The sequence below is a fragment of the Cnephaeus nilssonii genome (genome assembly GCF_951640355.1).
Source record: "Cnephaeus nilssonii genome assembly, chromosome: 14".
Taxonomy (NCBI): domain Eukaryota; kingdom Metazoa; phylum Chordata; class Mammalia; order Chiroptera; family Vespertilionidae; genus Cnephaeus; species Cnephaeus nilssonii.
Genome location: NC_137085.1, coordinates 72,455,202 through 72,470,048, shown reverse-complemented (window position 1 = coordinate 72,470,048; position 14,847 = coordinate 72,455,202). Strand labels below are relative to the sequence as shown.

The following is a 14,847-nucleotide window of genomic DNA, read 5'->3' as shown; positions in this document are numbered from 1 at the left end:
TTGTGTCCCAGTTGTCTGGTCATGCTTTGTAGGACATTTTTTTCCTTGCTGCATATTATTCCATGTAGGGGTGTAGCATATTTATTTAATTAATCCCTTTTTGATGGATTCTTAATTCCTTTCCAATTATCATCATAAATAATGTGCAGTGAATATCTCTATCCATATATCTTTGCATATTTATGTGATTTCTGTGGTACAAATGCCAAAAACATAAGTTTTTTTCCATTGAAATGTGTGTACATGTAAAAATTTGAAAAATGTTAACAAATCATCTTCAAAAAGAATGTGCTGTCCTAGCCAGTTTGGCTCAGTGGATAGAGTGTCAGCCTGTGGACCAAAGGGCACATACTCGGTTGCAGGCTCCTCCACAGCCCCAGCACTAGGCGGGGCTTCTGCAGGAGGCAACCAATCCATGTGTTTCACTCACATTGATGTTTCTCTGTTTTTCCCTCTCTCTTCCACTCTCTCTAAAAATCAATGGAAAAATATCCTCGGGTGAGAATTAAAAAAAAAAAAAAAAAGTGCTAGTTTATGTTGTTTCCCCACACCCTTCCAACACTGGCTAGCCTTCAAGAGCTCAATGAATTCACTGTTTATGTTGTATATTCATATTTTTGTTGGGTTTGCATCACTTTTCTCTCTACAAATGAGCTCTTCCTTATTGTATTGCAGTTGCTCTGCACAGTATCTTTGGCATCTGTCTTGGGACATTACTTATAACTTCTTATTGTGGTTGTTATTGACCAAGTAAAAGTGTTAAGTTTTTACATAGTGAGTCTTTTTTCATTTTCACTATTGCCATGCATTGAAAGGACATCCAAACTCAAGATGTATACATTTTCACCTACTATTTTTTCTGATATTTTATGTGTTTTCTTTAAATCTTTGGATGCACTTAAATCATTTTGGAATAAGAATTGAAAGAGTAATGCTGGTATTTTTTCCTCCAAAATTAATGTTAATACAGAGTGTGTCATAATTTTATAATCCATAATTATTATTTTATTCATTGGAAACCATTTTTATTATATATCAAAGTCCATATGAACTTGGATCTATTTGTGGACTCTGTAATCTGTTCCCTTGATCTGTCCATCATTGCACCATTTCTTTATTTTGGGGATTTTTCCTGGTTATATTCTCATATGTGATTAATAAAGATAAGCTTTAGAATAAGTTTTTAGGGTACAAAGTAATTGTGTTTAGATTCTGATTATCATTCTATGAAATTAATATTAATTAATTGGTGAGAAATGACATCATAAAAGTAATGACATCTTTCTAAGACTATACACTGAGTGGCCAGATTATTATGATCTCTGAATGCATAATAATCTGGCTACTCATTATACACACACACACACACACACACACACACACACACACACACACACACATACTAGAGGCCCGGTGCACGAAATTCGTGCACGAGGGGAGTGGCGGGGGTCCCTCAGCCCAGCCTGTATTCTTTCCAATCTGGGACCCTCGAGGGATGTTTGACTGCCCGTTTAAGCCCGATCCTGGTGGGATCGGGCCTAAACGGGCAGTTGGACAACCCTCTCACAATCTAGGACTGCTAGCTCCCAACCGCTCGCCTGCCTGCCTGCCTGATTGCCCCTAACCGCTTCTGCCTGCCAGCCTGATCACCCCCTAAACACTCCCTGCCAGCCTGGTCGATGGCTAAATGCTCCCCTGCCAGCCAGATTGCCCCTAACTGCCCTCCCCTGCAGGCCTGGTTGCCCCTAACTGCCCTCCCCTGCTGGCCTGGTTGCCCCTAACTGCTCTCCCCTGCAGGCCTGGTCTCTCCCAACTGCCCTCCCCTGCTGGCCATCTTGTGGCGGCCATCTTGTGTCCACAGGGGGCATCCATCTTTGACCACATGGGGCGGCTTCCTTGTGTGTTGGTGTGACAATCAATTTGCGTATTGCTCTTTTATTAGATAGGATATTAGAAGCCCGGTGCATGAATTCGTGCATGGATGGGGGCCGGTCAGCCTGGCCAGGGGGAGGGGACATGGGAGGTTCACCGGCCTGCCTGCTGGTCAAACTCTTGATTGAGGGGACAATTTGCATATTAGCCTTTTGTTATATAGGATATACACTGAGTGGCCAGATTATTATGCGTTCAGAGATCATAATAATCTGGCCACTCAGTGTATGCTGTCTCTACTTATTCAAGTCTTCATTAAATCTCTCCATACATGTTACCCATGTTCCACATATAAATGCACATGTAGAAAACATTTATTGTTAGGTTTATTCTATTCAATTTGATTCTTATTGTTATCAGTAGAATTTTAAAACAGTTCTTATTTGCATGTAAGAGAACTGCTTATTTCAATACATTAACATTTTCTCATGCTGAATTGTCTTATTGTTTCAACTAATTTTTGTGTTAATTATCTTGGATTTCAATGTCCATTCTACAAGTTTGCCTGTTTGTTTGTTTGTTTTTAAATATATTTTATTGATTTTTTTACAGAGAAGAAAGGAGAGGGACAGAGAATTAGAAACATCGATGAAAGAGAAACATCAATACGGCTGCCTCCTGCACACTCCCTACTGGGGATGTGCCCGCAACCAAGGTACATGCCCTTGACCGGGATCGAACCTGGGACCCTTCAGTCCACAGGCCGACACTCTATCCAATGAGTCAAACCGGTCAGGGCAAGTTTGCCTGTTTTTTAAGGTAATATTTATAACTTCTACATTTTTTAAATTAATCTATACTAATAAAAGGGTAATGTGCTAGAGTGGACATCTTCCAGACATCCTTCCAGACAAAGCCACAGGTAGCCGTGGGTGGCTGCAAAGGGCTAAGTCTCAGGCTGGCAGTGACAGCAGCAGCAGCGGGGTAATGGGGGCGGTGCCTTCCCCTTAACTGCCAAGTAGCCTCCCGCAGAGGGAGGCCAGACTGGGGGCCGAGGCAGAGGCAGTTAGGGGCGATCAGGCTGGCAGGGGGGCAAGTTAAGGTTGATCAGGCTGGCAGAGGGGCAAGGTAAGGGCAATCAGGCTGGCACGGGGGCAAGGTAGGGGTGATCAGGTCAGCAGGGGGGGTAAGGTAAGGGCAATCAGGCCAGTAGGGGGGCAAAATAGGGGCAATCAGGCTGGCAGGGGAGAAAGGTAGGGGCAACCAGGCCAGCAGGGGGACAAGGTAGGGGCTATCAGGCTGGCAGGCAGAGGGGTTAGGAGCAATCAGGCAGGCAGGCAGGTGAGCAGCTAGGAACCAGTGGTCCTGGATTGCAAGAGGGATGTCTGACTGCCGGTTTAGGCCCGATCCCTGGGATGTCAGTCAGACATCCCCGAGTCGTCCCAGATTGGAGAGGGTGCAGGCCAGGCTGAGGAAACCCCCTTCTGTGCATGAATTTCATGCACCAGGCCTCTAGTTATAACATATAAGCCTATACAAGTTTGATGGTGCTGCATTAAATCAGCTTTAATACAATAAAATACATCCTTAAAATTAATTTTAAAGATGGGAGAGACTTCAGGCTATGCCAGTGTGAAGAGGTGCGTGAGTTCTGCCAGCAAACACAGTGGGCAAAATTGTCCAACTTAACTGATCAAAGGAAAACAACAAGCCGGGAGTCTTTATTCATGAGAAAGTGCTAGAAATTCAGGTGAGAACAGTGGGAATCTGAAGTTTTCTGGTTTGGGGCTGTTCTCCTTACCACTTTCCAGTGCAGTCAGAAAGAACTATCATTTTTCCAGAATGGATGTATCAGTCAGGATCTGGTCAGGAGAGAAAAACCACACAGTAATTTGATCAGAAAAAAATTATTATAAAGAATGATTAACTATAAGAAGTGATTGGAGCCCTGGCCTGTGTGGCTCAGTCAGTTGGAGCATTGTCCCACACACCAAAGGTTGAGGGTTTGATCCTAGGTCAGGCATGTGCATGAGACAACTGATCTCTCTCTCTCTCTCTCTCTCTCTCTCTCTCTTACTCTCTCTAAACTCAAAGACCAGTGAAGTGATTGGTAACAAGGTATTAGCTAATACAAAGTAAAGAGGACGCTAAAAACAATCAGCAGGACTATAAGAAGCAGCCACTACCCTTGGGACCGAAACAGAGTGTCCAATGAACACCTCTCTCCCCGAGTCCCCAGGCAGAAATCCAGAACTTGGAGAGCATAGTTACAACTCCACGAATGACAGAAGTCATAACGGTGCCACACCAATGGAACCTGCTGAGAAAAAAAAAACCTACCCTCTGGAACTCTCTGAAAATATGCCGATTAAAGAGTGGGGGGAGCTCTTTATGGAGAGGCACTGAGCATAAATCAGCCTGAAGGGGTGACGGGAGAAGCTGCTGGCCTCTAGGGGTGCTGCCACGGTACCCTGCAGGAGCTGGAGGCTGGAGAAGCCACGCCGGCTGCCGGTGTCTGCTCCCTAAGATGCACCCGCTGCAGGAGTGGGCGCCAGAGGAGCCAGGAGCCGCGTGCTGGTAACCTGCCAGCTCTGGAACCTGGAAAGAAAACCCCTTTCTTCTGCGATGTGTCCCTGGCGCCCTCTACTGACGAAGTTTAAACATCATGCCAAATGGCAAAGGAAAACTATTTAAAAGGCCCCCATCTGTTTTTACAGATCACACAATGAAGAATGAATTTGGAGAGCAGAGCTACAATGTGAACACAGAAGCACTACAAAATGTTACCTAAAATGCCCAGCTTCCAACCGAAACATTACAGAACATGAAAAGATACAAGAAACTGTGACCCAGATGCAAGTCAAGAGAAATGACACCACGTGGGTCCAGGTGTTGAATTTAGCAAACCATGACTTCAAAACAGCTATTACAACATGTTCAAAGAATTAAAGGGATGCTAGTAAAACTGGCGGAGTAGGTCGCTCCGAGGGCCTGTCCCTCTGTGAAAACACTGAAATACCAAGAAAAATTTGTCAGAATCAACTTTATCAGAACTTTGTCAAACAAAACGAAACAAAAATGCCAAGTCAAGAAAAAGGCAACTTCAAAATGGTAGGAAAGCTTTGGCGCATCCTAACCTGCCCTTGCTCCCCGCTCCCTGGCCTGGTGGCAGCTGTGAAGACCACGTTCCCGGGGAGGGACCCTGCCTGACCTTTGCCAGTGAAGGGAGCAGAGTAGACCGTATTCTCAGGGAATTGTGTCTGTCAAATCCAGCAGTTTCCACGGGGTGCGCCGCAAGACTTTTTAAAACTTGCAACACCTGACTGTTTAGCCAGGGGCACTGACCACTTCTCCCTTCGACTGTCAAATTAAAAAATGACAACAGCCAACACAACAACAGCCTCCTGGTGTGAATGAATCAAAATTATATTTATTTTTTGTCAGATCAGCAAAAAATATATTTTTGGGGTGTGCTGCAGAACGTTAGTAATTGGTTTATGTGTACCATGAGGTGAAAAGGTTGGAAATCGCTGGTCTAATCTAATCTGCCTGGAGCCACCTGAGGGGCTGATGCAAGGCACTTGTCTTGGTTTTGCCTAACCTGGAGCTCTCTTAGGTGGGCAAGGCATGAGCAATCCTTGACAACACTGTGAGGCAAACACTCAGCCTGCAGCTGCCTGGGGCACAGTTGAGGCAAAAAGAGAGTGCTGAAAGCCCGAGAGGAAAATCTGGGGCGAGAGCTTCTTTGGGAAAACATGACATTCACAAGTGCCAGTGTATTCTAGGGAATGTAGAAAGCGGCTGTGTGTGCCTGGGCACGATGCATGCTCAGGAAAAGGCCTGAGAAGACCCTAGGTTTTCACCTCTAGCTGACCTCTTGGCTCAATGAAGCAGGAAGTAGATACTAAAGCAGAGTAGTAAATAGCCTGGCTACGTGTTGAAGGGGAGATACACCCCAGAGTCAACCTGCAAAGACTGGGAGGTTCCATCTCCCTCTCTCTCCCTCTCTCCCCTCTCCGTTCTCCCCATCCCCTCCCCCTCCCTCTCCTTCTCTCATCTATATATCTATATCAGTGGTTCTCAACCTTTTTAATGCCGCGACCCTTTAATACAGTTCCTCATGTTGTGGTGACCCCCAACCATAAAATTATTTTTGTTGCTACTTCATAGCCGTAATTTTGCTACTGTTAATGAATCGTAATGTAAATATCTGTGTTTTCCGATGGTCTTAGGCTAAGGTGACCAGATCGTCCCGCTTTTGGCGGGACAGTCCCGATTTTTAACAATTTGTCCCGCGTCCCACGGCGTTTTAAAAAAGTCTCTATTTTATTCCCAATAGGGACTTTTTTAAAACGCCGTGGGACGCGGGGCAAATTGTTAAAAATCGGGACTGTCCTGCCAAAAGCGGGACGATCTGGTCACCTTATCTTAGGCGACCCTGCTAGAGGTTCTCAACCTGTGGGACGCGACCCACAGGTTGAGAACCGCTGCTGTAGAGCCTAAGACCATCGGAAAACACAGATATTTACATTACGATTCATTAACAGTAGCAAAATTACAGTTATGAAGTAGCAATGAAAATTATTTTATGGTTGGGGGTCACCACAACATGAGGAACTGTATTAGAGGGTCGCGGCATTAAAAAGGTTGAGGACCACTGTTCTATATCTATTTCTGTTTCTCCATCTCCTCATGTTCAAGGAGATCTATTCAAACACTAGCTGAACAGAAGCTAAAGGAACAAAGACTTCAGAGATGGCATATGATGGAAAATATAGACTTCACCAAAACAGTTTAGAAAAGCCATTAAACAAGCAGCTACAACCTAAAGCAAGCAACAAAAAACAAAATCTGAAAGAGGGTGAGGAATCAGATTTCCAATGTTTCCACATTACAATAGTGTAATTTACAATGTTACCACATTATAAAATGTCTAAGTTTCAACAAAAAAGTATCAAGCATGCAAAGAAACACCAGCAATGAATAATCTGAAAAGGAAATTAAGAAAACCCTTCAGTTTATAATAAGAATCCAAAACAATAAAAGGAAGTTGGCACCAAGTCTGTAGATGACTTTAACAATAGGTCATTTTAACAATATTGTCTTCCCATTCGTGAGCATGGGTTGTGTTTCCATTTGTTTGTGTCTTCTATAGTTTCTTTCAGCAGTGTGCTGTAGTTCTCAAGATACAACTCTTTCACCTGCCTGGTGACATTCAGATCATTAGCACCGCTTATGTGACAGATCCAGAATAGGTAAATCCACGTAGACAGAAAGCAGCTTGGTGGTTCCCAAGTACTGGGGGCAGAGGGGAGTGGGGAGCAATTGCTTAATGGGTACAGGGTTGGTTTCCTTTTGTGCTGATGAAAATCTTTTAGAGTTAGATAGAAGTGGTGGTTACACGACTTTGAGTGTAGTAAATACCACTGAGTTATTCACTTTAAAATGGTTAATTTTGTGTTATGTGAATTATACCTCAATGAAAAAATGTTTTTAAAAGAATATTAGCAAAGTGTGTTTAGAGAATTACAGGAAAATAATATGACAAAGATTCAACAAATCAGGAATCTCAGTAGAGAGATATTCAGATGAAAAGTGCAATAAGTAAGTTCCCTTCAAACACACTCAGTGTTCCTGACAACCTGGTGGGGGTTGGGGGGGGCGGTGGTTAACCTGTTTCACCACCGAGACCCTGAAAGCAGAGAAGTCACAGGACTAATTCGCACCAGTGAACGAGGGTCCAGGCTCTGTCCCTCAGCCACACATTGGCATCCAGGGCCGGCCACCCCAGCACATCGGGAGCACATGGGGAGGATGCTGACCCGGGAGGGCTGGCAGCTTCTGGACCAGCCCACGACACACACAGAGTCTGGCACAACCGCCGAGCCCGTTTCTCTGTGTTGAGGCCCAGCTGGGCAGGGAGGGGGCAGCGGCCGGGAAAGACGGGCCCAGGTGAGAAGTCTCCTTCACAAAGTGCCCAGGGGGCCGGGAGAGTGGGTGCTGCCCGCCGCACGGGACAAGGGAAGGCAGCGGAGGAGGACCTGAGGGCTGACCTGCGATTTTGTGGGAGGGGGAGGCCCTGACATGAGTCCATTCCCGCCCGAGCTCTGTGTGGGGGCAGCAGAGGGCCAGGCCTCCTTTGGAACTGCCCGGCCTCAGCCCTCCCATCGCTGCTGCGGGGCCACCGCCCGGGCCACAGCTCTGCATGCTGGGTGGGCTGGGGCCCTGCTCGGGAGCCTCAGCCTTCCCACCCAACCTGAGCCGGGAAGGAATCAGAACTTGAACATGGGGAAGAGGCATTGGCCGGAGGCAGGGGGTGAGGGCCAGGGCATGGCCACGTGGGGGCAGAGCTGGGACAGGCTGTAGAGGGCCGCCTGGGAAGACACATGGGCAATTTTCCTTAATTATCGTCAGCTGAACTCAGGGCGTAGGCCGAGTCATGCCCTGGGAACATGCTTCCTCAATGAGGCTGGACATGTTAATCAGTTCTGACTTCATAGCAGCCCAGGTCTAGGCAGGGGCGGGACTAGAAATGTAAATCTAGGCCTTTAAAATAAACGCAGCGCTGTGTGGCTTGGGTCCTCCTTGCAGCCTCTCCATCAGAGAGGAAAGATGGCGTCCCACCCAGCCCCAGCTTCATGAATCTATTTCTGCCTCTTGGTCTCTTTCTTTCTTTAATTTCTTAATCCCCAGCTCCTCCACTCAGCAACCGGACCAGTACCTTTTCCGTGATGACGCAGAAAAGAGAGAAATACCACTACACAGGCAGTTCTGCAGACAGGGGTCTCCTCCTGGCTCTGCTCCTTCCCTCACTGCTGCCCCATCTCACTCTTACATCCGGGGTTCGCGTCCCCGCTTTGTCTGTGGGGTCTGTAGCAGTGCCCCACAGCAGGTGACTGGGGCCCCTCCCTCAGCCTGGATCTCAGCTCCCACCAGCCCTGGGGCCACACACACCTGGGCCCCTGCCGCCCCTGCTGGTGGTGCAGGTGAAAGGGCCCCACAGGTGTGAGGAGGACCTGTTTCCACACGGATGTAAATCTGCGTCAGCATCTGTCACACAAGAGACCAGCCATGGCAGGAGGGAAGGCACAGCAGTCGTGGGTGTCCTTGAAACCCTGTTGTCCCTGAGCCCAGTCCCCCAGCCACAGCAGCTGGGTCCTGCTCCCCCAGCTGGACAAGATTGTCCCACACAGAAATCCCACAAGGGACTTATCCTCCCGACCCACAGTCATTCCCCGTGTACCCACCTTTAACAGGCGTGTCGCCATTACTCCCTGTCACCCCCTTGTCCCAGCCTCTTCCCCACCCCCCTCCACTGTCAGTCACCCACTGAGACAGAGGATGCTCCTCCTGCAGGAGGCCCAGAGGGGACAGCCTGCCCCTGAGGCCCAGCCTTTCCCTCTCGGGTCAGGCCAGAGTCTGGCCTTGGGAGCAGAATGATGGGAGGGGTCCCTGGGGGTTAGAGAGCTGTGTGCTCCCAGGAGCAGTGGGAAGAGGTCCCTGTCAGTCGGGAAGGAGGGACTGAGGGTCCCCTGTGGATGCAGAGGGCCCAGGACCTCCCGCTCCTCCCTTCCTCTGAGGTCCCCTCTCCAAGGAGCAGCGCAGACCCGAGTATGGACACAGCAGCCCCAGAGCATTTTCAAACAAAATTATCTTTATTCATAACTGACCCACAATGCCCCAAAGGTGCTAGTCCTACCCCCACCCTAACCGAACCCTCCATAACAGTCTTGCTCACGCTCCTACCCCCACCCCAGGCCCACCCCCTCCCTAAGGGTCCTGCCCTCCGTCCTTCCCCACACCAGGCCCACCCCCACCCTAAGGGTCGTGCCCTCCCTCCTACCCCACACCAGGCCCACCCCCACCCTAAGGGTCCTGCCCTCCCTCCTACCCCACACCAGGCCCACCCCCACCCCAAGGGTCCTGCCCTCCCTCCCTGCCTCCCAACCTCCCGTGTCAGTGGAACAGCAGGATCAGCCCTGCGATGACAAGGAGCCCTTGGCTCCTCTGGGGGACAGCCAGGTCCCATGGAGTCTGGGCCCCTCGGGGCGCTGGCAGTGGGGGGCACCCCCCTCCGCTCCATACTGGCTGCAGTGCCGCTTCCTCCAGCTCCCTGGGTCAGAGGGGTCACACTTTCTCTTGTGAGGCTGTGAGGAGGGAACCAGCCCCGGAGCCAGTGCTGGCCTCCCCCAGACCCCGAGCTCGGCCCATGGGCGGGGGGTCTTCTCCGCATGGGCGGGGCCTCCCCCCAGAGAGCGCTTCCCAGACTGGCCAGCTGCAGGGGGAGCGCGGCTGAGGCCTGGTCTCTGCAGGGACCGGGATCGGGCAGCGCCCCGGGGCCCCCGACCTCCAGTGCGGGCCAGGCCCGAGGCAGGGACAGGACTCAGAGAGAGCGCGCAGGGCAGCAGGCGGCCGGGAGAGGCCCAGAGGAAGGCCAGGCTGGCGAGGTCCTCCTCGTCCCCACGGGGCCTGTCCGCTGGCCCGAGCGGCTCCCTGGCCAGAGAGGCCTCTCCGGGGACGCAGGCGCCCCTGGGTCCCCGTGCACAGTCAGCAGGCCCGTGGCCCTGGGGAGCAGCGGGGGGGCACCGAGCCCGGAGCGGTGGGTGCTCCTCACGCCCCGAAGAGACAGCAGCAGCCGGGGGCCTGGAGCGGGGGGCGTGTGCGGGGCCGCGCCTCTGCCGGTCCTGGAAGCCAGTCTCTGGCGGGCAGGCTGTGTCACTGACCCCCAGCTGGGGGCCGGGCTCACGCCTCCGGGCATCTGGGCTGCTCGCAGACTCAGAAGGACTGGAGTCCCACCGGGGAGCACCGTGACTCGGGGGTGCCTGCACGCCCCCCTCCTCGGAGGCCAGGAGTCGCTCCTCTGCCAGCTGGAGGAAGAAGGGGACAGTGACTGGCGCTGCACACGTGTGAGAGGAGGAGGAGCTGGGTGATGGGACAGTGGCACTGGGGGGAGGAGCGGAGGAGGGGACACCGTGACTCGAATCCACGACAGTCATGTGGCTCTGCTCCGTCCCCTGTGCCATATTCCCAGCTTTGTGCCCTGCCCTTCTGGGCTCCCACCCCTCCTCCTCTCTGTTGTCCTCTCCTTCTTGTCCCGGCTGCTCCCACCCAGAGCTGGCCCCTCGGCATGCGCTGCCTGAAGGCAGGGGTGGCGTGGACACAGGCATGTGCGCCCTGTTCCAGGTTGCTCCCTGCCCTGGTTTACCTGGGTGCTCCCTCCCCTGGCTCCCTGAGGCCCCTCCTCCCCAGCCCCCCTGACCTACCTGGATCCCTCCCTCCCTGACTCACTAGGGCCTGTCCCTCCTCTAACTCCCCTGGGGTCCCTGGTCCTATGGCTCACTTGGAGCCATCTCCCATCTCCCTAAGGTCCCACCCTCCCCTGGCTCACCTGGGCAGCAGTGAGCCCTTCTTCCTGCTCCAACTCCTCAGCCAGGGCCAAGGGGTCCTGCTGTGCGTCTGGGGAATTCATTTGCTTCAGGAACTGGGGGTCAATGACCTCCTCCACCTGGGACAGAAAGGAGCGGCCGTGAGCCCCTTGGCAGGGAGTGAACTGGGAGTCAGCGGGGCCTGGAGGACAAGTGGGAAAGCCAAGACCCACCCCGTCCTCCTGCACAGGTGGGTGTTTCACTCCATCACGGTCATCAGGTACACACACACACACACACACACACACACACACACACACAGAAACACATACATGCACACACGCACACACACACACAAAGCGCACACATGCGCACACAGACACACACTCTCACGCGCCCAGCTCAGCAGCAAAGAGCAGAGCCCAATCCCATCAGCCTGGGGGAACCCGGGTCTGGGTGCAGCAGCGCCACCCTCTGGGACCTTGTGGGCCCCGAGCTGTGAGCCAGCCCACCTGGGTGACAAAGTCTTCCTGGGAGCACAGCTGGTCCAGGTAGCTCAGGAGACCCTCATCCTGCAGCCACTCCTTCACTTCATCTTCCCATCCTCCACCGGGCGCCCCCATGGGCAGCTCATCCGTGATGTCCATGTCCTCTTGCTCGGCCGCAGGGGGGATCCCATCCCGAGACTCGGTCTCCCAGGGCGGCTGGGGTGTGTGGGCGCACTGGGCGCTGGGTACAGCCTTCCTGGGGGTGGGTGCTGGGCAGAGAGGGAAGAGGAGGGAGCGTGAGGGGATAAAGCTCCCACCTCCAGGGCATGCGATGCTGAAGGCAGTGTTGGGGCATTAATAGGGGTGCGGCTGGGTTGGGGCCACTGAAGCCTTGTGAGTGTGTGAGGGGAGGCCAGAGGGGGGCACCCAAGAGAGTCAGCTGTGAGGACGTGTGGAGCCACCGACTCTCCAAGGGGCCCCGCAGCCAGCCCGCTTCTCAGCAGACTTCATGTGGGGCCTTGACAGGGAGCGGGGCGAGGGAATGAGAGGGTGGATCCGGTCCAGACCCCATGGGGACACTGGCCCGCGGAGGCCCGGCTCTCAGGGCTGTTTCCCTTGAAAGACCAAAGCCCCCTGAGGAGAAGGCCGATGTGGGGGGGACAGTGGCTGGCGCTAGGCCCTGTTGCCTTTGGCCATGGGCTCCCCTGGAAACTTGCTGGTTTACCTGGCTGCCTGCCCACCACTGGGGCTGGGGGCCCCCGAGGATCAGGTCTCGGTGGGGCAGGAGGAGGCTGGGTCTGCGCCCCCTTCTTCAACTGCAACTTCTGAACCTGCATCTGCTCCTCCGCCTCAAACGCCATGAACCTGGGGGTGAGGGCACAGGCTGTGCTGAGAAGGAGGCCGCCCGGAGCCCCGCAAAGGCAGCAGCGGATGGAGGATGGAGAGCAAGGGCCTTGGGGCTGCCAGGGCCCGGACACCGGGGAGGCAGGAGGCTGGCTGAGCACGTTGCTGCACAGCCCCTCTGGCTGGAGTCTGGCCCACTGGGCGGGCACCTCCTCCCCAGCCTGTCCTGAGCCTTCATGTCCCGCCCAGGACGGGTCAGCGTCAGAGCAGGGGGAGCTCCCGGGGAGGTGGGACAGGAGCACCCACGCTCTGAAGCTGAGGGAGAGACTCCCCCAGGACAAAGTGCCTCTGGGCTGCGGGGACCCCGTGCTGACACCCTCCCACCCCCCTCCTCTCTGATGAGCCCTCACAGCTGGACCCTGCCCCGCAGGCAGCCCCCCCCCCCCAGGTGTGGGGACCCAGGACCCTGACTCACTTTTCTGCCATCTCGAAATAGACCCTCCGGTCACAGGTGCTCTTGCGCTGCCATTCCTGCATGGCCCGCCCTATTCCCTCCTCCAGCGTCATGGTGGGCTTCAGGCGGGACAGGGGCCGGAGCGCTGGCCTGTAATGCCTCAGGGTCAGTCACGGTCCAGCCTGGCCTCCACCCGCCTGGCCACCCCAGCTCAGTGGAGTCAGTCCCACCCCCACCCGGCAGGACTGAGCGCCCACAGGTGAGGGAGGAGGCGTCTGTGTGCAAAGACACGCCTTCCAGCTGCTGCTGTCACGGCCTCACATCCACACCAGCCCGGGAACCAGGACTGGAGGTGACCCCGCACTCGCACCCATAGCTGGGACCCCACCCTCAGGCCTTCCCGCCAGCGCCCCAGGATCAGCCAGCCTGCAGGCCCTCCCACCTCCTCTGTGATGGGAGAGCTCCGGGCGCCCCCTGCCCTGCCCAGTGCACTCACATGAGGAAGCAGCAAAGAGCTGCCGCATCAGGACTCTGGGGAAGGTGCCCCCGGGCCAGGGCCTTGAAGCGCTGCCAACGACGGAAGTCCTCGGACACACTCTTGGGGTTAGAGGCGTCCTCCAGAGAGGCCCTGGACTGGGAGGCGGCCAGGCCACCCTCCCTGGAAGCCCCGTGTGGCCGTGTTCCAGGGTCCACTCGGGGGACGATGGGGGCCAGCTGGGCAGCTGGCGGTGGAGCTTGAGGAGGAAGGCCGGGACACCAGCCTCCATTGCCGGCCTGGGAGCCCCCAAAAGCCAAGGCGGGCATAACTGTCTCCACTGCAGTGGCTTCCAAGAAGAGGGGTGCAGGACACACAGCACCCCCACAGGCGGCACCTGGAGCACTCCCGTAGAGGGGGGCCTGAGTCAGGACAATGGTCTGAGTCTGGGAAGGCTGTGGTCCTCTCCCTTCTGACCTGACCTGGTCCATGATGTTGTCAGCCCCAGTCCCAACGGGGCCTTGACCAGCATCTCCTGCCACCAGAGGTGTCCTGGGCCAAGCCGGCAGCACCAGGGGGCGGCCAGGGGGGAAGGACGGGGTCCTGGGGGGCGGCAGGTGCTGCTCCCCAGGGGGCCGGTGTGCGGGGCCAGAAGAGGGCGGGGGACAGGGCTGGGCCATGAAAGGAGTCATGGAGGCACCGGGCTTCAGGCTCACATCCGCTCCCCACGCTGCAGATGCTGTTGAGACAAAGGAAAGGGGGAATGGAGGAGGGGAACCAGCACACAGCACTGAGGCACTCTGGGCCCCTTCAGCTACTGGAGAACCAGGGCAGGGAGTCTCACCAGGGAGGGCCATTTGGATGGGCAAACTGGGGAGGTGGCAAATGTCCTCAGGTCATTGTCACGCTCTGACCTCCAGTTGGGAATTATTCCACTGGAGAGCTTGCTCCCCGTTCACCAAGGCTCCCTGACCACTGTCTGCGAGAAGCAACAGCCCCAGCCAGCGCTGACCCTGAGAGCCTCCCTAAGGATTCCCCGGCACCGACCCTGCCAGCCTCAGAGGCATGGCCCTGGGCAGAAGTCTGCTCTGGGGGCAACGACCCTAGGCAGACCCACTAGCGGGAGTGACCTTGGAACTTACATCTCTGAGGTAAGTTCTAGGCACCAAAGGGCCTCTGAGAACAGGCTGTGTCTAACATATTAGGGCCCAGCTGCTCCTCAGTCTTCCTCTTCCTCAGTACCAATCACCCCCTTTCTGTCCGGGCTTGCACAACAACACAGAAACACTGGAGTACTGTCTCTCCACAAGAAGGCACAGGAACCCTGATCTAACCCTTCAACACACCGCC

The 14,847-nt window shown here is 54.2% G+C and overlaps 1 protein-coding gene across 1 annotated transcript; it reads right to left on the bottom strand.

Moving 5' to 3' along the window:
• Positions 1 to 7,095: 7,095 nt before the first annotated feature.
• LOC307110523 (NUT family member 2G-like) lies at positions 7,096 to 14,189 on the bottom strand (the record flags this gene model as incomplete). Its single annotated transcript, XM_079789629.1, has 7 exons — positions 7,096 to 7,170; positions 10,596 to 10,739; positions 11,261 to 11,377; positions 11,750 to 11,994; positions 12,450 to 12,589; positions 13,044 to 13,172; positions 13,519 to 14,189. The coding sequence occupies 7 exons, from the start codon at positions 14,187 to 14,189 to the stop codon at positions 7,096 to 7,098; spliced, it is 1,521 nt and encodes a 506-aa protein (XP_079645755.1).
• Between the last annotated feature and the right edge of the window lie 658 nt (positions 14,190 to 14,847).